The 24,273-nt window shown below is 41.8% G+C and overlaps 1 protein-coding gene across 3 annotated transcripts in view; it reads right to left on the reverse strand.

Annotated features, from left to right (window-relative positions):
- Positions 1-24,273, reverse strand: part of itsn2a (intersectin 2a) — a 46,708-nt gene that overhangs the window by 7,182 nt on the left and 15,253 nt on the right. For 2 of the 3 annotated variants that reach the window (XM_063494551.1, XM_063494552.1), the window contains exons 3-28: positions 21,130-21,222; positions 20,959-21,022; positions 20,382-20,557; positions 20,074-20,289; positions 17,986-18,079; positions 15,790-15,932; positions 15,467-15,530; positions 13,966-14,103; positions 13,776-13,882; positions 13,424-13,686; positions 13,196-13,345; positions 12,058-12,198; positions 11,884-11,971; positions 11,655-11,794; positions 10,684-10,764; positions 9,987-10,129; positions 9,500-9,905; positions 8,245-8,414; positions 7,970-8,030; positions 5,445-5,680; positions 5,324-5,364; positions 5,068-5,237; positions 4,949-4,982; positions 4,713-4,834; positions 3,488-3,584; positions 1,928-2,119 (exon numbers count right to left, since the gene is read on the reverse strand). In XM_063494551.1, coding sequence (XP_063350621.1) covers positions 1,928-2,119; positions 3,488-3,584; positions 4,713-4,834; positions 4,949-4,982; positions 5,068-5,237; positions 5,324-5,364; positions 5,445-5,680; positions 7,970-8,030; positions 8,245-8,414; positions 9,500-9,905; positions 9,987-10,129; positions 10,684-10,764; positions 11,655-11,794; positions 11,884-11,971; positions 12,058-12,198; positions 13,196-13,345; positions 13,424-13,686; positions 13,776-13,882; positions 13,966-14,103; positions 15,467-15,530; positions 15,790-15,932; positions 17,986-18,079; positions 20,074-20,289; positions 20,382-20,557; positions 20,959-21,022; positions 21,130-21,222 — 3,630 coding nt within the window. The remainder of the gene's footprint in view (positions 1-1,927; positions 2,120-3,487; positions 3,585-4,712; positions 4,835-4,948; positions 4,983-5,067; positions 5,238-5,323; positions 5,365-5,444; positions 5,681-7,969; positions 8,031-8,244; positions 8,415-9,499; positions 9,906-9,986; positions 10,130-10,683; positions 10,765-11,654; positions 11,795-11,883; positions 11,972-12,057; positions 12,199-13,195; positions 13,346-13,423; positions 13,687-13,775; positions 13,883-13,965; positions 14,104-15,466; positions 15,531-15,789; positions 15,933-17,985; positions 18,080-20,073; positions 20,290-20,381; positions 20,558-20,958; positions 21,023-21,129; positions 21,223-24,273) is intronic. The other variant, XM_063494553.1, reaches the window with a different exon arrangement.

The following is a 24,273-nucleotide window of genomic DNA, read 5'->3' on the forward strand; positions in this document are numbered from 1 at the left end:
ATGCGTTAGCAAGCAGCAATCAAGGTTACCGGTGATTTAAGCAACAGCGAGTCTTCACATTGGTCCATTTTTAGCAAGGTTTCAATGTTGTTAGTGCAAGAATGAGTGACCCTGTTAGAATACCATACTAATTTATAGCTTTAGAAAACTAAACCGATGCTTCTTACATATTATTTTCCATACTTTTGTAATCAAACTCTTATTTTCCTTATATCTGTAGCAAAACTACGCTTTCCACACTTTTGTATCAGGATGGACAAAAGCTTTGAAAGCTCATGTCTAGCTGCCTCTGCCTCGCTCCCTTGGTCAATTAGTTAAAGAAACAGAAATGGAAACAAGGGAGAGAAGAGAGCGAGGGGGGGAGGGGAAGAACGGGTGTACGGTGAAATAAATATACATTTAAAGCTGAGAAGGTAGAAGGCCAAAAAGAAAAACCAAAGAAAAAAAAAAAAAACAGGGTTTGTAACAGAGAAGCACAGAACACCAGAGTCCTAAACGGGTGAGGTGGAAAGTGCGGAGGTGGGCCGTTCTTGCTGGCGGCTGGGCTTCCTGTTGCGACAGGGCAATTCGGGATCGCTCAGACAGAAGGGGTGAGAAAGAGGAAGAGGAGGAAAAGGAGGAAGAAGAGAGAGGAAAGCCAGCGTTACTGTCCTACAGAAGAAAAGGAGGGGAAAAAAACAGATGTAGTGGAGGAATGGAAGGGAGGGAAGTGAGATGATGAAGAGATGGAGAGACAGCAGACGTTAATATAGCTTTAATATTAATGCTGGACACTCACATGCAGGCGCATTAATAATGCATTTCTGGAAATGTAAATGTTATTATTCATCGTATCAGCTGCAGATGGCGATTTCTCGTGCTCTTGTTTCAGCAGCGAACCACTGGCCTTACGTGTGGCGGCCGTGCGAGTGACAACGCCTTCACTGGAATTAGAATTTCAGAGCGTTTTGTGTCTGTGGCTTCGACAAGTTCATCCTAATTAAAGATCTCGTGTGTTCACGCTTGCTAACAGCTGCTGCTGTGAGGAGAACACGCAAGCTGTGCATACTAATTCAGGCGCACACCTCTCATTAAGAAATCGGCCTTTTTAAAATTTCTCAGCAGCTACGTATGAATGAGCAGCGAGCGGGATACGCGTGAGGAAAATTACCGCCTTCCCGTGTGAGCAGCTGCTGCGGTGTTGCATTCAGAGAGGGAAAGCGAAGCTGCCGTTTCCAGAAATGTGACCAAAATGATGAAAAATGTGCCAGTTTGAAATCAGATCAGCCTTCGCTCTTTATTATTTTGTTGCCCGGGGTGATTTGTCAGCGGCATCTGTTTTAAAAGAACAGTTTGACATTCTGGGATATACGCTTTGTTCACTTTGTGGTTGCAAGTTAAATTAGAAGATCAATACCACTCTCATATTAGTCTGCTTAATATAAAAACTGCAGCCAGAGCGTGGCTGGATAAAATTAACTAACAACACGATGAGAGAGGTATCCATCACGCTTCATGCCCAAAATGTCAAACTTTCCTTTTGATGATTTGAAATTGTTGATGTTGTCCGGGATACTTAAAAGGCCCAATCATTTTGCCTTGTGGAGAAGAAATTTAACATTTTCTATTAATCAATTTCAGAAGCTTTTTATGGGAATGAGCCTTTTAAGTGTTATGGTTATATGTTCACCAATTTCCTCAATGATTGACTGAACCAACTACTCGAGGCTTACCGTCAGTGGTTCCATGGTCTGACATGGATAAGGAATCTACTGTACCTGGAGTGAGCCAAGTCAACCAACATTTTTGTTTTTTCAGTAGGAAAGAAGTTTGTTTCTACAGCTGATAAACACAACTTATCAGTTTCCATGTGTGCTAACTGTTTTATTATTTTTCATTTAGAAAAAAAAAGACAGTCCATCAGTGAGAGGATTAAAGTTTTACTTACATTGCTGGCTGGGGTCTGATTCTGTTGTCATCTTGACATAATTGGTGGGCAGCAACCCTGTTACCCCGTTGGCTTCTCCTTTCCACCAGTCGGGGTTGGTCTTGTCGAGGATGTTGATCAGCTGACCCTTGGAGAAACTCAGCTCGTCCTGATTGGCAGCCGTGTAGTCATACATTGCAATAACTTGGCATACTGAGGGAACAGAGTTGACATATGAAGCTTAATCTGTTGCTGTAGATTTGTAGAATGACCCAATGAGGGCCAATGTATAAAAAACAGAACTAAGAAAGCCTTAAAGAGACCAAGATGACATTAAAAGAAGGTGAAAATAGTGAAACTCCCAAATGGTTTCTCTTGGGCACCAAACATTTAAAAATACTGGCAGCCTCCAGTCTTAAGCCTCAGCCTCATAGTAGATGCACCTCTGTGGTATCAATTTGAAAATCCTCTGTGGTGTTTTAGAAAATTTGACCTCTTATCTTGACCTTGAGGTCGAGGTTACTGAGATTTCTAGTAGATGCATCTGTGATCTGAATTTCAAAATCCTACGTTGCCTTGTTCTCGAGTTCTCGCATTCGCAAACTTGGGTATTCACGCTGCCCACCCGGCAACAATACCCCATCAGCCTTTTACGGCTGAGAGGTTCAATGACCTTTATTTTGGATCATTCTACCATTTTATTTCTGCATATTTGTTTATTTAGCCACAGACATTCATGCACGGACATGCACCAGCATGTGCATGGCAAACACATGCACAAACACTTTCCTCTCAATCACTATTTATTTATTATTTATTTAGCATATTTAGCCACAGGCCAGTCTCAACAGTCACCTCAAGAGGAGTTCGTGCTGGATTTTGGTCATTTTTAAGGCAGAGCCCTAGAATGCTATATGGCACTGCCAGGAACACTAGCTGCGTAGCCTGTTTGAGCTAATGCTTGCAGGCTGTCATTGGCAGGCATCTGTTTGGAGGACTAAAATTGTCTGTGACTCATTTCTCCTAAATGCTGTTGATATAATTAATGGCAAATACTGCCTAGTCTATTTGCACTACCTGGGCACATCTCACGTAAACATATTTGCACTCCTCGTCACTGCATTCATTTTTGAGTTGCTGTTGGTGATTCATTGTGGACTCCTAAAACTAAAACCATCGCCATCTGCTTCTGCTGCTTCTATGATCAGTGCTAAATGCTGAATTTTAGCAGGCTGAGAGAGGAACCATGGTAAAGTCTGTGTCTGCTAAATATCAGCATGACAGAATAAGCAGAGGGTGCTCCATTGTAAATGACTAAATAACAGAAATGACACTGAAAGATTATGTTCTGTCAGCTGAAATTTGATACAGGAATTTATGATTAATGAGCATTTTTACCAAATTAGTTTCAAAGTCATAGACATAAAAGCTTTCCAGCAGTTACTGTCGCGCTTGTTCAAGTACTTTCGACCTGCATCTCTCAGCTAAATATACAGATTTAAAAATGTAAATACAAACCTGACTAAAACAAGATCAGTTATAGTAAATCAAATGCTGTGTTTGCCGTGTGTCAGCATTCACCTGGCAGAGGAGAGGGGGAAGACTTGCTACTGGAGGGACCCAGGAGCTTAACGTGAGAGGAATGAAACCAGCCTCTCTGCCGCTTTTTACCCCGAGCCTGGAGGGGAGAGAAGAGCCAGTGAGAGTGAATCAATCTTCTGCTGGATCGTTTCTGAATCCTAAATCGAAACATTAATTGATGAATTGATTTTTTGACAGGCAGAGTTTTGAACCTTGAGAATGCTCCCTCATGATGGGAATGTACATTCACTCTATAAATCAAACTAAAGCTCAGCTGAAGTCTCTGAAACGGCCGCAGTATTGCAAGCTGCAAGCTGCTGAGGGTAATGCACAGATTGACAAAGCTGTGGAAATCCTCTGTTCTCGGACACTCTTACTCATATTGACTTATTGTCTGAACGTACTAACAGCAAATATGACTTCTGCTGTCGCATTACTGAAAGCACTCTGAGCTTCAACTCAAACTGCAGCTGCAGCCTCAGCACGAAAACTGGCAGAGAGAGATGACCCTTCACTTTGATGACCTTTGTAGACGACAGCACTGTTATTACTCCTGTAACCTTCCCGTTACCCCACATCAGTACCTGCTCCTACTTGCAATACACTCGTGGTGGATTAAATTAAACAAGTAAATGCCACTCATTTTCCATTAGACCTGAATTTGTTGATTGCTTTTTGCCATTTGACTGATTAACTAGTTTATTAAAACATCCATAGTGATAATCTCTTCATTTTGTTTGCTCATTTTGTCTATCTATCCAAAACCAAAAGTTCAATTTACTCTCACTAAAAAGACTGAACAAATCTCAGGCATTTTTTCCTTACAGGACCACCTTAATATTTAAGGAAATATCCACATATCTCCACTGTAATTTCCTCCACAATCATTCTGCTTTGCGTCTAATGGCAACAAGTTTTCAATGACCTTTTGTTAATAAAGCTTTTCATTCTCGTCGCCATATAATCCAGTAGGTGTCACATTATAATGTTCTAAATTCCTTTCACAGAGAGGCAGAAATGTGTCATTTGCAACCGGTAGGTGGATTTAGGAGAATAATGACTCATTAATTGTGCTTACACGGTGCTCTGCGGTGCAATTGACCTTCTGCACTTGCAGCCAAAGTAAAAATTTCTAGCTGAAATCATAATTTTTCTGATGCTAACAGTTTCAATTTATCCTTGGCTCTTTAAAAAAGAAAAATGAAAAAAGTATAGTATAGCTTACTTGCAGTTCTCCGAGCCACCAGCCGGTGGAGTTCTTGGCCAGGACCACGATCAGTTGCCCCGGAGAGAGGCGAAGCTGATGCATCATTGAGGCCCCAGTGGTGGTAACGGCCTGCGCAACCTCTGTTGACCAACCAGAAAAAGCCAACAATGAATTTCGATAATTTAAATGTCAAGAGAATAACAGAATGAATCATCAAACACCGACTAAGTGTCCGCCTTTGTGTTCATTCTCACCAGGTTTCTTGGTTGGACCTCCAGATCTTGATGCCTGGTTAACAAATGAAATGTAAAGCAGAAAGAATGTAATAATTTAATTTGGCAATTTTTTTTCACATTAACTCAGCTTGACTCACCTCTGGCAGTTCTACAGGTCGGACATAGTTGGAGGGAAAGAGCCCTGTCTGGTCCCCAATGCATCCTCGCCACCACTCTCCTTCTTTCTCCAACACCAAAACAACATCCCCCTCGACAAACGTCAAGTCCCCCACCTCTGGGCTCTCATATGTATACAAGGCCACGTATTCTGGTAAGGACAACAATAGTACCAGTTAGGAAACCTTCGCTGACTTTAACTAGACACCTTATTTTCCACAGATAAACTACTCTTACCTTCTAGCTGAACTGAATCGGATGTGTCCAACGCATCCACACTATGATGGGAAAAACACATGGTGAAGTAAGTCTTTCAGTTGTTAAAGGTTTTACACAAAAGGGATGTGTGTCTTCTTACTCTGTATTGCCAGCCGTCTCCAAAGCGACGTAACTTTTGGGGAACCATCCCTGCATCCCGTTGATCTGCCCCAGCCACCAATCGTCCCTCTGCTGCAGCACGCTGATGATGTCTCCCTGCGAGAAGCTGAGCAGTGTGGTGATGACGTCTGTCGCCGAACTGCCTGAAAGGCTGAGGTGGGTTTCTGAAGTGGCTGACCATGACGAGAGAGCCCGAGCGAGCAGAGGAACGGAGGACTGAGGAGTGTGATCAGAGGAACAGCAATCTGTCACCATGGGTACATCTAAGAAATCAATCACTAGACGCTCCCCTCCCCTGGACTTGCAACACAGCTAATTTCACCTTTGGACCATGGGACATGACCTACAAACGTTAGAACTGCCAACACTGATGTCATCAGACATCTGTAAATATGTGTGTGACCCACGCAGAGTCAGAGAGAAGAACTCCCATCGGAGAAAAGCTATAAATATACAGCCGTGCTGCTTCTGAAGATGTGTGTTGATGTCAGCAGACCTATTTCTGATCATGCCACAGTCTAGATATACACTACTATAATAACACAGATGAACTAAGAAGGGAAACATGAAGATTAAATGATCTCATGAACTTTTTTCAGTAACAGAGTGATAACTTTTAGCCGTGCAGTGAATGTGCTCTTTTGGTTGAATCAACCAGCAACTACAGGGCGGACGTGCCCTTGTGAGGTCAATCTACAACCACCATGGTGACTCCTGTTTTTGTGTGGAGATTGAGAGGTGTGGACCCAGGTGGACAACGATGCAGGAGAAGGTGTTCAAACTTAAAATGAGCCTTTATTGTGACTGTAAGAATTACTACAAAACCACTAACAAAACCTAAACTGGGGACAGCTACAAGAAACAAAACTAAACACCCTGAAACATGGAAACGTAGCTGGAGAAACACTGGGGAAGATGAACAGGATGACCAACAAGGATAATACACAGAATGATACACAGACCCTCCGACGAAGAACAGAGGTAACCACACACTAAATATACACACAAGGTAACAAGGAAATGGCACACAGGAGGGAGACACAGCTGAACCTAATTAGACAAGACAACAGGAAAGCATAATCCAAAACACTGAACACCAGACGGGGGACTCTCCAAAGTAAAACAGGAAATGCAAAACAGAAAACCACAATTCCCAGAATAAAACTTAAACCGAACATACAAAACACTGGGTTGCAGACCCAGGACTGTGACAATTTGTTTTAAAACTGTAGCAACCATTACATCAACATTTTGATTTATCCAATACTGTGATTTAGTACCAGATACTTATTAAGAAATATTACCATGCCCCATAAGCTTAAATTGCACTTTGAGCTTACTGGTAATTGGCCGGAGTTACAGGTAAGTCCATAATTTGTTGGATAAAGACACATTTTATAGTTTTACCTTTGCACACCAGCACAGGGATTTTAAATGAAACAATCAATACATGATTGAAGTGCAGGCTTTCAGCTTTAATTCGAGGGGTTTTACAAATATTTTGCGCAAACTGTTGACAAACTACAGCCATTTTTAATACCCACTCCCCTACCAACTAACACCATTTTAAATTTAAAGATCGTTTTTAATACTTGTATAAAAATCCTTTGTGATCAGTGGGCCTTTGCTGCAGCCACCATCAGCTACTGCTTATTTGCCTTCAGTTTTGTCTTCAGTAACTGAAAAGCATGCTCTGGGTTGTTTTTGCAGTATGCTTTGGGTCATTATCCATTTGCCCCGTAAAGTGCCATCTGATTGGTTTTCCAACATATGACTGAATCTGAGCAGACAGTACAGCCCTGTACACTTCAAAATTCATCCTGCTACATTTATCAGCAGTCACACCATCAATAAACACTAGTGACCCAGTTTCACTGGCAAACACACCCATGCTATAACATTGCTTCCCCTATGTTTGACAGACAATGTGGTATGCAGAGGATCATGAGCTGAATTTTTCAGCCAAATGATGGCTTCCCTAACTTGCTCTGACTTGCTTTTTGGACTTCAAATTTAACTTGCATATGTAATTACAATGCAAAGCCATAAAATCTGAACTGAATCAACTTTATATGTTATTCTCTGCTTCATTTGTCTTGAAATAACAAGAGAAAAGGCCACACCTGGCCATGAAACTGCTTGTCAGTCAACTGTCCACTTATTGAGAAAATGGGTCGGTATACAAAAATGTCTGCAATTCCTTAAACAGCTTATGCAAATTCTTTTGTTTTTGAAGATTTCGAATTCAAGCTGAAAGTCTGCATTTCACATACAGAGCAAAAACTATAAAAACTGTCCCACAAATTATGGATTTAACTGTATCTTGCTAACATGCTAAACTGGAAAACTTCTGGAAAACTAAAGACCTTTTTTAAACAAAGGCAAAAATGAAACAGGGCTTCATTTTTGCTGCTGAAGTAGGTCACAGTAAAGTTTACCTGCTCATTATAAAGAATAAGGAGTCATCTAGCCAGGAAATAAAAGTAAACAACAGTCAGGCTCTACCTGTGAAGCATCAGATTGGACAGGAAGAGGGCTGTCACCTTTTTCCACCACATCGGGGTGTCTGGGTAAAACAAGAGGGACAAACCATTAGGGAAGGATCCAAGAAAAGAATAAAAACAACCTGACAGTGCTATGGCATAAATTACAACAACCTAGGTGGCTGTTACAGACTTTCAGTCAGCAGAAAAAAAAAAGACCCAGACAGTTCTATCTTTAGTGCAGAGGAGCTAAAAGCCTAGAAACAATCTCAATCTGCTCCTCCTGTTTTATGTTACCTTGTGTTTAGTGGTGGTGGCAGACAGGACATTTTTCCAGGTGAAGTGGGACCACTTTGAGTCGAGGCAGGGGTCAGACATTTCTCAGCGTAACTCTGGGGGAACCAGCCCCTGTTTCCGCGGTAACTTCCGCACAACCAGCCAGGCTCACCGACCGTGTGCTCATCTACCTGCATCACGGAAAACACAGTTCACTCACAGTCAGTCATTCGCAGCGAGGGGATCAAGATAAACGTTTTGTTTCCCTACTACAGTAATCAGGAGCAATTACGACTGCACAGCAACACAATTAGTGTGTTTAGACACCCATCACTCACACACACACACACACACAAACACGCATCAAGGCAGTTCAGTGGTGTGTGAACAGCCCTTAATTCTTTGTTAAACTAACACTTTCAGAATTGATGCTCCTTGAGGAAACGTGGATAACGGGGATAATTGATTGAACTTTAACTCCATCAGTGATTACTTAAAATCAAAATATAATTATAGATTTTTAACCAGGCACAGAGGTGCAGTGGTTAGCGCTGTTGCCTCACTGTGAGAAGGTCCTGTGTTTGAATGCAGCCCGGGACCTTTCTGTGTGGTGTCTGCATGGTGACTGTGGGTAGTCTGCCTTCCTCCCACAGTCATGACATGAGTGGGGTTAGGTTAACTGGTGATTCTCAACTGACTGTAAGTATGAATGCTTGTTAGCCTCTCTGTGTTAGTCCTGTGACAGATTGGTGACGTTTCTAGGGCGTACCCTGCCTCTTGCCCTCTAGCAGCTGGGACAGGATCTGGCTGGATAAGCCAATGGATGGATTATTAACCAAGCCAAGGGTGAAACTCTTTCTGTATTTCTTATTCCAAAAAGTAGGCCAACACCAAAGCCCCCCAAAAATTGCAAAAAAATCACCACTTGAAGCTGAGTTAACCTCATATTCTAGAACAGGAATTGACATGCTGACAATTTGGAATCGTGGCAAATGTGCCAACGCTGGCAGCTGTACTTGACCGCTGTGTCACCTTTGATAAATGGAGCCATTGAACTGGACCGTGCTTGTGGTGTTGCTGCCATTTGGTGCATTTTTTAAATGGACTGTAATGGAATTATCTAACGAGTCTGACACTGAGCCAAAAAAGCCAACGGATCAGGTCCCAGAAAAACTAATTGATAATCAAAAGCAACAAGATTTTGAGTAATACCATTAAATACATTTAAAAAAGACGAATATCCTGTGTGTTTACAGCGCGGGTGTGTGCTTCGTACCTCTATGAGACAGTCTGCGTCTATACTCAGCTCATCTGCGTTGCGAGCAACAAAGGAGTACAGAGCTCTGTAGGTGGTTAGCCTGGATGCCAACTGCTGCCCCATTTCCTGCTCTTCTTTCCTCCTCTTCTCCTCCTCAACCTCTTTCCGTCTCTTCTCCTCTTCGGCCTCCCTCCTCTTCTTCTCCGCCTCTGCCTCCTCCTCCTCTCTCCTTCTTCTCTCCTCTTCTTGTGCTTTCTCCTGGGCTGCCCGGAGGCGCGCCTGTGCCTCTCTCTCTTCCTCTTCCCTCTGTCTGGCCCTCTGCTCCTCCAGAAGCCTCCTCTGCCGTGCCTCCTCTTCCTCTCTCTCCCTCTTCTCTTGTTCCCTCCGCTCCTGCTCTCTCTTTTCTTGCTCCAGCTTTGCCTGTCTGTGGGAAGTAAATGCAGCTTAATAAAGCCACACACATTATGTCTAAGCAAGAGTAATACAGACAAACCCTGAGATTCACCTGGCCGCCTCTTCTTCTTCCTCTCTCCTCCTCCTTTCTCTCTCCTCCTCGCGGCGTCTCTGGAGCTCCCTCAATTTCTCCTCTTTGACTCTGTGCAGGTCGTCCAGAACAGCCTGCTGCCTCACCTGCTTCTCCCTCAGCTCCTGACGCCGTCACAGAATGCGCAACACAAGGAGACATGTAAATATCTGTCTAAGACCTTTGTTCTTATCAGCCTTAAAAGTCTGAAAGAACCACAACACAACAGCTTCTCCACACGATGCACTTAGCATGACAAGTTAAACATTGTTTTGCCATTTATGATTTCTCATAAACAGCAGCAACATTCACAGAAACACGCAGGCATGCTGTATGTGCATAGTAAGTATGAACTGAGTTTTTTTTTCTCTTTCTAACACAGAAGTTGTGCAGGTTAGACATTCTGTGTGCGTGCGTTTTACCCTCAGGGTGCATCCTGTTTACACAGAAAACACAGACTAGAACAAATCCCACGGAGAGAAACAACAGCGAAGGAAGAAGGCATGGTACCAACAAAAACCTCCATTTAAAAATGATTCAAAAGAGCAGGAAAAGATGAACAAGCAGATCAAATCATTGCGGGATGCGAAGGAAAGGAGATTTAAGATTGTTGCTTGAAGGGGGGGGTAAAAAAAACTTTACAGAGTGGGAGATGAAGCGACAGAGAAAGAGGGTTAACCTTGATGAGAAGGAAGAGCTGGCTGAGGCAAGCCAGCAGAGACAGAAGGCCTCGGAGGACACAGTCGTCCATATCCCCGAGCTATGGTAATAACAGTGTGACGATGGAGGGAGACAAAATGTTTAGACGATGGGTGAGGAGAGCAAAGAAGAAAAATGTGTCACAAAGGAACGGGCAGAGACAACAAAAATAAAAAGAGTAAGAAGAAACATCCAGGTAGCAGGGAGAAGAAGAAGACAAAAGAGAAAGAGAAAAGGCCAGGGGTTAAAAGCTTTAAAAGCTGCTTAAGAAATAAACAAACCAAGAGACAGAGACCAAGAGAAAGGGAGAGCAGGTGTTTTAGTGCTCCAGTTATTAACATCAGACTGATGATAAGATTCTGAGAGGACGTCATTCACAGCTATCAAATTATCAGGCTGTTTGATGACAAACGTAGACTTCAGAGGCTGTATGTGTGCAAAAATAGTTTAAGTTTTCATTGCCCAAGGGGTGAAACTCTAGAGCTATTGTGACCAGTTGAACAAGATTTCACAGCAAGTTGAAAACGCCCTGTTTTTGTGCTATTTAATATCAAGCCAGAGCTGTGGGACAAAAACAACAGTATGCTTTTGCTTCATTTAACATCAGTGCAATCCATCTTAAAGCAATTTTACCTTATTTTGCTGCACGGTTATATTCACTACTATGAAACTTCTCTTGCAAAATATGTTGACGCTAAATAAAGTCGGGGTATGAAAAACCCAACTTTAGCCTTAAAGTTAGTTTCATGAAGAAATAGTTTCAGATTGTGATGAATGATATTAAAGAACTGCCAAGGGAGGGAGCTTAGTGTGCTACATACACGTCTCGGTACAAATAAAGAATATAAAGTACTTCCTATAATTTATGGGTGATATCAGAGGCTATGTTCTTTTTTTTCCCCTACAACTTTGGTCTGAATGAGTCTGTAGTGGCCTGAACCAAACACTGACCTTAAGCTCCTTATTGTACTGCTCCATCTGCGTCAGTTTGTCTGTCGTTTCCCTTTCCAGGATGTCAAGCTGGTCCTTCAGCCTCCGGCAGTTTACAGTCTTCTCTGTCACAGTCCCGGTCAGGGAGGTCAAAGTCACAGCTACAAAGATCAAAGGTCAGAGACATGTCAGACCAGCGGCCAGTGACTAATGTGTCTGTGTGACGTGAGAGGAGGCATTTGTCACCCACACGGGAGTTTGTTGAGGCTGATGTTTTGCAGCTTCTCACACAGTCTCTGTTGTTCTGGAACCAGCTGTGAGAGCTTCCTCTGCCACTCCTGCGACCAACCGAGAGGAGAGCGCGTAAAAACACACATGCAGAAAGATGACAGGGCAGAAAACGGAGAGAAACATTTCTGTTAACCTCAAACTCGAGCTGAAGCGCGTTAATCTCTGCAACGCGGGTGTCCCTCTTCTGATTGACGAGGTCCAGCTCAGCCTTCTGAATCCGCCTCTTGCTCTGAGCGTCGCGGAGACGGTCTGAGATCTGCTTGTGCTTGTTCCCCTGTGAGACCAGGTAGATGATATCATGGTGCACCCATGCTTTGATTAGCACTGTGAATTGTAGGTGTGAATCTCCAAAAGTTGAATCTGTTCATCTGGACGTAGCGTTTTGTGGGAGAAACGTTTCGTCACTCATCCGAGTGACTTCTTCAGTCTCAGCTGACTGCAGGTTTCCCCAATCTTATAAACAGTACATTTGCATAATGACTGAAACCAGCCCACTGAAGGAACAATGGGCTGGGAGGTCAGTTCCTTAATCATAATTATGCAAATTCTCATGACCATTGATCAACAACCACTGACCAAAACCCACTGATCAAAGACCACTGATCAATGGCCATGAGTACCAATCACAGAGAGTTGGGGAATGGCTGCAATCAAAGCATTGTAAGATGGCGAAAGATGTACCCTTAGGCCCCCTCCTCGATTCAGAGATGGTCTTTCCCTTTTCACGTAAATGGCCTCCTTGACTCCACGCTCAAACCAGCGTTGTTCCCTGTCCAGGATGTGTACATCCTCATCATAGAAAGAGTGTCCACTGGCCTATAGGTGTAAATAGACTGCAGAGTCCTGGCCTGACGAGGTCGCTCTTCTGTGTTGTGCCATCCGCTTCGCCAGAGGTTGTTTGGTTTCCCCGATGTATAAATCCTGGCAATCCTCCTGGCACTTAATCTCTTTGATCAGTGGGTTTTGGTCAGTGGTTGTTGATCAATGGTCATGAGAATTTGCATAATTATGATTAAGGAACTGACCTCCCAGCCCGTTGTTCCTTCAGTGGGCTGGTTTCAGTCATTATGCAAATGTACTGTTTATAAGATTGGGGAAACCTGCAGTCAGCTGAGACTGAAGAAGTCACTTGGATGAGTGACGAAACGTTTCTCCCACAAAACGCTACGTCCAGATGAACAGATTCAACTTTTGGAGATTTACTTTCCTGGATGATTGAGGATGCATCAAGATGTAGGTGTGAATATTTATCAGTGTTAATGTAGCCTCACCACAGCCTCTAGCTCCAACTCCAGACTCTTCTTTTTCGCCCTTAGTCGAGAAATCTCCTCTTGCTCCCCCTCTTTCTTCCTGCCCAGCTCCTCTCTTTTCGCACGCTCCCACTCTTCCCTCCGCTGGCGCTCCATCTCCTGCTTCGCTACCTGGAAGTATGAAGACAGAAGGTTATCAGAGAAGACAATCGATCCCAGACAGCATCACCCGACTGCTCCGGCACTCACCTCCTTCCTCTCCAGCTCTCTCAGCCTCTCCTCTTCCCTTTGTCGCTCCATTTCTCTCTGCCTCTCCAGCCGCCTCTCCTCCTCCAGCCTCCTCCGGTTCTCCAGCTCCCTGGCCTCCCTCTCCCTCCGTTCTTGAGCCTCTCTCTCCTCCCTCTCTCTCTTCTCCTTCTCCTTTTTCTGCTGCTCCTCAAGAGCTAGACGTCGTTTCTCCAGCTCTGCGCTTCCCCTTGCAAAGTTCTCCTTCAGCTTGTCCTCAAAGGATACTAAGAGGAGGGGAAAGAAATAGGTGTATTACAAAGGAAGACAGAGGACGTCCAATGGAACAAAACATGCAGAATTCACAAAGCCATACCGCTGCTCTTGTTCTTTTGAGCAGGTTCTATCTCTGCTGTGTCTATTAAACAGGGAGTTATGTAGGGCCCCGTTCCATTAACAAGCTCATTGGACTTAATTCCTCCTCTGTAACAAAAGCAAAAAGAACATTTGTTCATTTATTTATTTGGTTAATTTAAAAAAAAATTGTAAATGAATCTCTGTGTTACCTCAGAGAGGGTGGTACTAGGTCTTGTGGCAGAGTGAGTGGTAGAGGGCGGCCCGTCTTAGCCATGTCCACCAGGTGCATGGCCAGAATGAACTCATCAGCCTGCAGCTGGCCATCCTTATCCACATCTGCCAAGGTCCTACAGACAAATCACACAGTGCTGTGTGTCAATAAGAACATCATGGTGAGAAGATAATGAAGTTAGAGATTTTTCACTGCAAGCATCCTTCTGCTGTTTCTGGCATTGGGACAGTAGTGGAAGGAAACTTGGGATATAAATCAAGAGTACTGGGCTCACAGAGATTCATCAGCTGATAAAGCGGAGTGAGGGGATCATCACTGCAAACAAATGGTTTCAGATAATAAGTAATGTTCTTAGTACTGTCAGATATTACAGCTATAATGTTTATAAAATACTAGTGAGTCTTATTACTTCAAGTGTGTTATTTGCTCCTTTTGTGGCTCACAGTTCCAATAAAATACAGTACTATGCAAAAGTCGTGAGTCACCCTTCATTTCTTTATATTTTGCTGCCAAGGAGCCAGACTTTCGTCTATATTTTAAAGTGGTTTTGAGCACTAGTTCTCCAGGCTTTCTGAAAGTCTGTTTCTTTAGATGTTGGCTACTTTTTACCTCATTTTCAGTCTAATCCATGTATTAGCCATTTTCAGACTAATTTTTTTCTTGTTGCTGTTGTTTTTTAAGCCACTTAACTCTGACCTATGAATTATTCAAGCATGAAAGAGGTGTGCTAGCTCAAGGGATAAACTAGTGTTGGGTGTACGCATAACATAAAACTTAGCAAATTGTCTGTTTAGGCACTTTGTTACCAGCAGCCTGTGTCAAACAGACAGCGAACAGGCAGCCAGCATCCTGATTCCTTGAATGTCCTTCAAGAAGTCTGGAAGATTGCTTGCCTAAGGAACATGTTGAAGAATAAACATGGTCATATCAAATATTGACTTTTAAGCTTGCTTAAACTGTACAAACTCTGCTTTTGCCTCATATCAAGAATTTATGTTTGCACCTATTTCCCATTTCCTAACAGTATGAAGAAATGAGGGGTGGCTCAAGATTTTTGCACAGTACTATATAGTCAATTTAGAAATGCTTCAAATCCAGCTTTATAAGTGGTTAAACTCTTTTAACACAGTCAGCGTTGGTATTTACGTTGTCTGCAGAGCTCAATTTTATTATTGAAGCACATAATCAATTATCTGACCATTAAAGAGTGGTACACAGTATTTCACTTAACATAGTTCCATGCTGTTACTTAAGTAAACTCTCCTCTTAATCCTAGTTTACAGGTAAAATTAGGAAATTCTAACCTTTAACCTAAAACAGACTTCACAGACTTTGAGGTCTTGAAAAAAATAGGGGAAAGCGGCAAAAGGGTCCTCACTTTACCAAAATGTCCTTACTTCAATGGTCATAAACTGTCACTGGTCCTCACTACGATAGATAGGCAAGAACATAAACAAACATACACACATTACACTCACCAGATGGTAGCTAACTGAGTCTGCGTCAGATTTGATGCCATCAGTGCATTTCTAACCTGAGGTCCTGCAAAGTAACACGTAGATCAGATCAGAACAGCAAAGTGAAATCTTACAGTGAATACGTTTGTGTGCTTTCCAAGTTCTGTTAAGTGCAGTTAAGAGCAATTACAGGAGAACGCGAGCACATGTGTGCAAAGTGAAACTGACTCTAAATTGTTCGCTTTTAAACTCTGACAGGAGCACTCATGTGGAGCCTAGTGGTCCTGAGAATTTCGTGTTTGTTTAGGTTCATGCGTGTATGTTTGTGTGTGCACAGGACTTACCTGATAAGTAGCCGGTCATGAGCTTGTCTAGTGTGTTGAACTGCTGACGGTACTTGAGTCTTGAGGCCTGGGGAACGGCCCAATCACTTGCGCCCATCTTTGGGGAGTTACTGGCCAAAGATGTGGTGGAGGAAGAGTTGGAACTATGGTAAGAGACAAGAAAGGTGTGTCTATATGTCAACAAATCACCTAAAGGGAAATGAAAAAATATTATTATTATATTATATATGATCAGCCTTTTTCTTTCTCCTTAGACCACTAATTGCTTGGAGACTCCCCGGTGTTATTTCTCAGCTCTTAATTAACTGCAGAGGAAGCTGGCACAAACAGCTAAGCAGACAATGACTTTTGGACAATGAAACAAGACAGCAACATACTTTCAGGTTATCATAATCAGCCATTCGGTGGGGTGCGGTGGTTGAATTGTTAGCGCTATCAAGTGGCTGGCTCAAACTGGGTTTACTCTAGGTCCTTATTCTTACAGTCCAAATACATGCATGTTAGGTAACTGATGATTCCTGGATATGAAGCAGATAAAGTGCTTAAGGTTTATAGAATCAATAATGTTATAAGTGTATGGTTACATTTGGCTAGTAGTCAGTGAGACAAGAAAAGTGCTATATAAATACCCGTCCATAATGAGTATGCCAGACCACATGATAGTCATGGCTGAAAATTGTAGCTGAGTGGGAACTTGCAACACTCATTAAGGTTTCAGCAAGACAACAGGAGATGCCAAAGCATTGTTTTCTGGGTGTATATACGCACACTAATAAGATTGAGGAAGTACAGACCGGAAAAACCTCAAAGAACTACCACGCATCTGTCCTAATATTAGAAAGTCTAACAGCTAGAACTGGAAGGTAAAAGCAGCTGTGGGATTAAACTGCATCTATTGTACTTCTTGGTATTCTGGTGCCCTTGATAATGCTTTCCTTACCACCTACACCTGAGGTCAGGGCTTATTGTGTGAAGCACTAAGCTATTCAAAACAATGAAATCAGATACTATTTGCGTTCTTTTCCAAACCCACTCAAAACACCATGAGGTGGACAAAGGATATTAGATATTCAAGAGGACTTGGCTGTCAGAGAAACTGCAAGAGGACGTTCCAAACCTCGGCAGATATTAAAGTACATCATACCAAAACAGAGATGAAAGCTTCACTGGCACATAAGTAAAACTACAAACCCCTCTAGTCGCAGTCTTATATTTCATTTTAGACATGAGCTAAAATTCAATTTTGATTTCATTTTAGAAGTGAGCAGGCCAAAAACAAAGAAAAAACATCTATTCAGTGGGCACAAAACAGTATGAAATGACACACTAGGAGATCATTGATGTGATGGCCTAATTCCCCTAAAGTCACCAGCTAAACCCCCCACATATTTTAAGCTGCAGCAGCAATTTGGGCTTATTTCTGGTGATGAAGATTCAAGTAACTTATTTAACATTTTGTTTGCCTGTTTTATGTTACCTAATATCTTACCCTGATTAGGAATGACTGAAATGGGGACACAGTGGCTTATGGAGACCACAGGGACCAATGATCCCTGACCTATCTACCTTATGTCTAGGTGACTATAGACAGATGACTATATAACATTTACAAAAAAAACATTGTAGTTGTTCAGAAAAATAGTCATGACTAATAAACCTTCATAGCATTCTAAGCATTTAAGATTTATAATGACCTCGCCCATTGAGAATGCTTTTGGATTCCTGTTCTCTGACGTTTTCGACTCTAAACAAGACAACTTCCTGCTATTGCCAAAACCCTCTGATTTCAAAATGTTTTTCCTGTACTCAGTGTTATCTGGGAGTTTCATCTCTGTTTGTGCTCTAATTCTCAACCCTTTCCTGCAAAAATGCCGCTTCTGTGCAAGGGCTGAAATCACGGCATGACTGCATCTGTCTGAGTGCTCAAACAAGCGTGTGTAGATAAGAAACGGGATGTTTTAAAACCAGTAAACCCTAAATTTAACTGACATAAATATTTCTAAATTCGTGTTTCAGCATGACTTCACTTATGTAGTACACACATGCAGCATTGATCCGAATCTCCCGTTGCGCCACATCTCAAAGGAGCTCTACTGGATTGAGATCTTGCTTATTTGAAAGTATTTTCCTAGAGCCCAAGCACATCTTTATTACATGCTAACAACAGTTTAGTAATTTGCTCAGTAATAATCTCACCTGCTCGATCCCAGGTCGAGTAGAGAGTTGGCTTTTGACATGCCAGTGGACGGGGAGAAGGCCATAGGAGAGGAGAAGCCAGAGAGAGGAAGTCCTGTAAATGCAGTTGGAGACACTCTGTTAATGGTAAAATCTCCATTTGGGAAATTCAAGAGAATGTTTCAGTTTACACATGGTACTATATCCAGTAGATAGATTTATGACATTCTGCGAACATGCAGACTGCTGCTGCCCTTGGTGGTACGTACATCTAATCTTATCTGCTCATACTTTACAGTCGCTGCACACAGACCTCAACCAGCAAGGTTATTGACATCTGGGTAAGAGATTGTGGTTGGCTGCAACCACTTGCTAAAGAGAGTCTCAAGAGCTGTGGCACTGATATATTTTCATCAGAGAGGGAGAGAGAGAAAAATGGAGGAAGAACACCAAATAAAAGGCTAATCTCACACTAACTCTTATTAGATTGCTCATTTCACAGCCAGAAATCATACTGGAACAGACTGAGTAAGATTAAAGAGAATGGCCAGGGAACAGATGGAGGAGGTGAGAAATGAAGAGAACAGACTGAGATGTAAGAGAAATCCAAACAGAAGAACTGCTAATGTATATATATAACATATATGTTCCCACAGTTGATATAAATTAACTTTCCTATCTGAACTGCAGCAAACACTAAGTGTGTGAAAAGCTGCAGTGCTGCATCTCACACACACACTCACACACACACACACACACACACACACACACACACACACACACACACACACATAAAATATATACACAGATATGCCTATACTAAATTCAAAGCATGCACGCATCACAGGACCAATATAAGACTTGAGGGAGTAGAAAGATAAGGTGCAGCTCTTTCATGTTCCAAGCGTAATCCTCACTGCACCACTGAAGCTCACGACATGAATAACTGACCCTTACACATAAAATATTAACAAATTATATGTAAAATCCTGTATGCACCATGCTCCATACTGTTCAACAAAAATCTAATCTCCCTGCAAAGCTGCTAAAAAAGCAGGAGCAAAGAAGTTGCAGATTTCAGCTTTACCAAAAGACAAATCTGCTTATTTCATATCACACACAACCAAGTCATGTTACTGAATTACGCCAAACATTTATGTTGGGTAAACTGGGATTAGTTGATTAGCTGACAGGTGATTTTTGGTTTATTTATTTATTTTTACTTTGCAGAGAGCTGGTTCTGGTGAATCATCAGAAACATTTTCGGTGGTGAAGATGGTGGCGATACTTAAAAGTTTTGCAAGGAGAAAAAGTATGTGTTTCAAAGTTGGAAAATATTTGGAAATATGATTAGGCTAACATAGCTAAAACAATCTGATCATTTAAATGGATGCTACTTATTAGAGCCATACTGATATATGATTTTTAAGACGATATCTGGTCATTTAAAAAGTTTTTTGTTTTTTTTAAACAAGTTTTTAAGTCAATTTTTGGCAAAATTACTGTTATTCTTCAACAGTCTAAATTATCTTAGGTCAACTTTCTGGTAATTTCTTTAAGTAGCCTTCAGGCTTTTGAAATTACATTCAAAGCTCTTCTTTGGACGACGGCTATCTTTTGTTCCATTCATAATCTATTTATGACAGGCTGCTAGTAACAAAGTGCATAAAGAGACTATTTAAAATTGTTTTTTTCTCATAAGTTCTAATAAATTAGTCAGGCTCTAATTTTTTTGGTATGTTTTATTTTTGTGAAATGTAAAATCTACTATACTGGTTTGTTAATCAGCTTTTTGCTGAGTGTCATTTTTAAAGGAATTTATAATATCAGTTTATGCAAGCAATAACTGCAATCAGGTCATGGGACCTTGTTATGCAATGTGCAAAGTTATGAGCAGATTACAACTGCAGTGGCTTTATTTGCTTGTGAACAAGATAACATTGATGTGTGCCACTGAAATATCGTTGTTAAGTAAAATGAAATGAAATGGCTCTGGAGCATGACTCAATATCTTCAGCCTATGTTCACTTTTAGGCCCATTGCTGGAGCTAATCCATTGATCATTATCTATTTTGTTTTGCCCAGAATGGTTCCCACTGCAGAACCAACCTGCATTGTTAGGAACGAGTGGTGGGGTGAGGAGGGTGCCGTTGTGGAGCCCAGAGTTTCCAAGCGGGGCGATAAGTGGCAGGGTCACAGGCGTTGGCAACAGGGGTTGCATTGAGGGCATGGGGGGGTTAACTGGGATGGGTGTTAGGATGGGCATGGCTGACATAGCTGACATGGATGACAGACCAATTGACAGGTTTGGCATAGAACCCATTCCTATATGGAGGAAACACACAAAAAAAATCAATCATTTTGTAATTTTTTCAAATGCATAATTATCTCATTTTGTAGAAAAAAAATGCTTGTACCAAATCGTGCTGAGGAAGCGATGGTTGAACCGCAATTGGAAGCAGGAGGCTGCTTCATGACGACTGGCAAGGCGGAGGGCAAGTTGCGTCCTTGAAGTTTAAGTTTAATGAGCTTCATAGCAATGGAAAACTCCAGTTTGTCCATTTTCCCATCACTGTCCATGTCGGCTAGGTTCCTAAAGGAGGGGAAGAAGAAAATCTGGAGTATATCCGTAACCCGTGTGTAGCAAAGTGTACATTCCTATTTTTCTTTCCCTCTTTATTGAAACAATAGAAAAAAATCACTGGGGACAAGGTTGTGGTGGGATTGAATTCCAGTCTCATTTTACATACACACACACACACACACACAGAAAGCGTTTTCTAATTACAGGACGCCCCCGCCCTCTCTTCACTCACATAGTTTACTAGGTGTGGCAGGCTGTGAAGGAAATAAATGCTCAACAGGAAGCTGAACGCAAGCCAGTGTAACAAACTCCCTCTGACCAAAAGCAAATCTCGGACCTACTGACCCACTTGCTCCTGCTCAGCATTGAGTTGTGACAAGGACTTTGCCAAGTTCTCAGTCAGTGCTTACCAAATCTCAGCCAGGACAGAAGCAGGCAGGCCGGACTGCAGGAAGAATTTTCTTGCTTGTTCTCCTGCAGATAAACAAAAAAAAACATAGGCAGCTCACTTACTGCTAATGACACGACCTCCCGTTAAACAGAAGCAAGTTCGTGGTCTGTTTCGTATGAGAACAGCCTACCTGAGATGTAACCGAGGGCAGGGGAGAGGGTCTCAAACTGTTTGTCATGTTTCGCCCTCTCCTCCGGACTAATGGCCCACACACTGGCTCCACCTGGACAAAACCAAGACACAGTTGTGGTATTTTAAATTCTAAACAAAAAGTGACATTAATGTTGTTGATGTGAGTCCAGCTGAAACAAAATATAAGTGCTGGTAATAACAGGAAGTAAAGTTTGAGTTCACAACCTTTTTTTGGGTCTTTGCTCTTTAATAATAATCTGAGTCCGCTTGTAGCCCCTCTGCACAGGATGCACACCAACATGCCAGGTTTGAATCATCTAGATTACTGGGTGCTGTACATTATAGTGTTTTTTAAAGATCTGAAGAAGTTAAATTATTTTAAAGGAAAATAGAAAAATAAAATTTGTTAGGCACCATCTAAATGATCATTTACAAATGTTGTTAGCGTGGAGCTGCTTGAAAATCCTGTAATCTAATTTGTGGCATCTAATATAGAGAACAAATACACCTTCTATATAAAAGTACAAGTAAACCAGAAAGGCAATATATCTCAGTATGAAAGAAAGTCACCCAGATCCTCACATAAAATCGATGAATTCTTATTTTGCCTATACATCACCGCTTCATTAAACACTATTAAATCTGGACGAGTAGTTAGATAAACCTGCGGTGCTACAAATGCACAATATCAAGTGATGCATTCATGCGGTATGCTTGGTATAGCCCCCAGAACTTGGAAATAATCTGTAAGGAAGAAAAATGAACATAAAAGAAGAAAGCTCTACAAATTTAAGCCATTATGGGAGGGGAGTGATCCACCCGTCTCCACAAACAAATTCAAACACATTTAAAGTCAGCGATGGATCCCCGGGCAGATGCGCTAATACAAAATTCAGCTTAGTCTTTTATTCCTCTACCAAACCATACAAAATGTGTGCATAATTTCCAAACCAAATGAGATTTTCAGCTGAGATGAAAACTCTCTTAAGCAGCTCACGATGATGATTAATGTATAAAAATGTCCAGTCAGCTTTTTTTCACCCCAGCTGCACTCTTGCATATCTCAAGGTAAGTTGAGGGTTGGCCATGAATTAAAGATGAAGTCTGATGTGCTGTGTGACGGATTCGAAACTCAAGTCTTCCTCAATTTCACGGAACGACTTTTAACGGCGGGGGAGTGAAAGATTATATTCAAGGACGATAATCAATTCATCATTAAGGAAGAGCATGAATCCATCAAACCATAACACAATCGGGACATATTTTACGCCTTCTCTCAAACTTCTCTCACAGAACTTGGAAGCTTTGAAGACATTTTGTGGCAAAGAACTGACGGTATGCACAGACGGCTCTCCCCTCATCGCAGCAACTGAACAACAGATGAAGATAAGGAGACAATGACAGATAATAGGCCTCGCAGCGCATACAGAAAGAGGGATGTATAAAAGAAGTGACGCTAGGCTAATGCAGCAAATCTAGAAACAGGTTGGAATGGGAAACCGACACAAACACGACTCAACTGGGACAAACAACAAACTTTTTCGTGTTCTTTTTTAAGCTCGCTTCGTGACAAGCTCATCACTCTCTGCTCGGCAGATGCGCTTCCTTCATGCTGACAGCTGTTACCATACTGATCACGGTGGTACAGACAAAGGAAAATGTGCACCAAGATTTCACAAATAAATAAATGAATAAATAAATAAAGTGGGATCTAGTTTGGGAACGAAGGCAACATTAACTTGCAGTAAGGATCACGATCAAACCCGTTTTCTCACTTTTATAATAAAAATAGCTCAAACTAGAAAATGCTAGAGTCTCAAAGATAACAATCAACTTCTTATTATTATATTAAATATAATAATATTATATTATTATAGTAAAAGGAGAGAAATATTGAAAGACACCTCAAATTCTAATCACTCTAGTAGATTATAAAATATTCAAACAGACAAAAACTGTCTTTTCAGAACAGTAGCCATAATATTAGTATATAAAAAAAAAGGTCTTTTGAGCGATTATGGGTTCCTGTCTTCAGAGACATGGCTTCCAGGCTCCAATTTATTCAAGTGCTTCAGGAAATACCACCCTGCCCATGATGGAGCTTCCACCCTAGCTCTAACCCAAACAATCCACTGACCTTTGCTTAACAGAAGAATGACACAATGGAGTGTAGAGCTTCAGTAACAGCACGCTAAGTAGCCAGAAAAATGAAAGTAGAGCAACTCTAGAGTTAAGAGCAAGAAGATCCAATTTCTTTTTCTAAATGTGGGAGCAGATACAATCAAACACTGATAATGGTTTGTTTGTTTGTTAGGAAATATTCTAGCCAAACAAACCTCTGATATGGTTTCAGTGTCTAAACAAACCGCCCGAAACCACCACCAGCAACACCTGTTAAGGTGGACGCTTTTCTCCCGATAAAGCCAATGTTAGCAGCACACAGCGGCCGACCCACTTTTTGCCACCGTCAGCAAAATGCTGCCATGAAAAGGAGAAAGTAATTAATCTCTCACAGAGATGTGAGTATTCTTCACATTGTCTCATTGGCTGTGAAAGCCCCCATTTGAAGCTATTGTAGGTAAGAAAAGGAAGGCGAGATTTAGCACAGTGCCACTGGGACATGTAGCTCGCATGGCCACATCCACAGGCCTGTCAGTCGATTCAGTCTGTGTGTCAGTGAGGGCTGAATGCTATGTGAGTAAGTGGGGCACTGCAAAGCTTCTTACACAGCCATGACAGAATCCATAGGGGTCTTCTGTGGCTTGATACTTATACTGGAAACATGTGGCCACTCGGTATGACTCCTGATAAAAAGATGGTACAGTTCCGATTTACTAGTATACATAACCTGACACTGAAGACTACAGGGTTCCACACTCTTGATACAGATTCACAATATTTGCAAATTTCAGGCACTAGTTATGAAATGTGGATTGGGTATGAAAGGACTTTACACTAATTTGATTGAATATGATTTATGCTTTTAATAAGGGCGTACAGTACTGAGTCACACTCATTTCTTTATATTTTATTGGGGAAATGAGAAATGTGTGCAGTAGTTTCATTACATAAGGCACAAACAGATAATTCTAACATGGCACGCTTAGGCTGTCAAGGTTCTGGGTTATTTTGACCCAACATC

This window comes from Pelmatolapia mariae, linkage group LG15 (assembly GCF_036321145.2).
Source record: "Pelmatolapia mariae isolate MD_Pm_ZW linkage group LG15, Pm_UMD_F_2, whole genome shotgun sequence".
NCBI classification, from domain to species: Eukaryota; Metazoa; Chordata; class Actinopteri; order Cichliformes; family Cichlidae; genus Pelmatolapia; species Pelmatolapia mariae.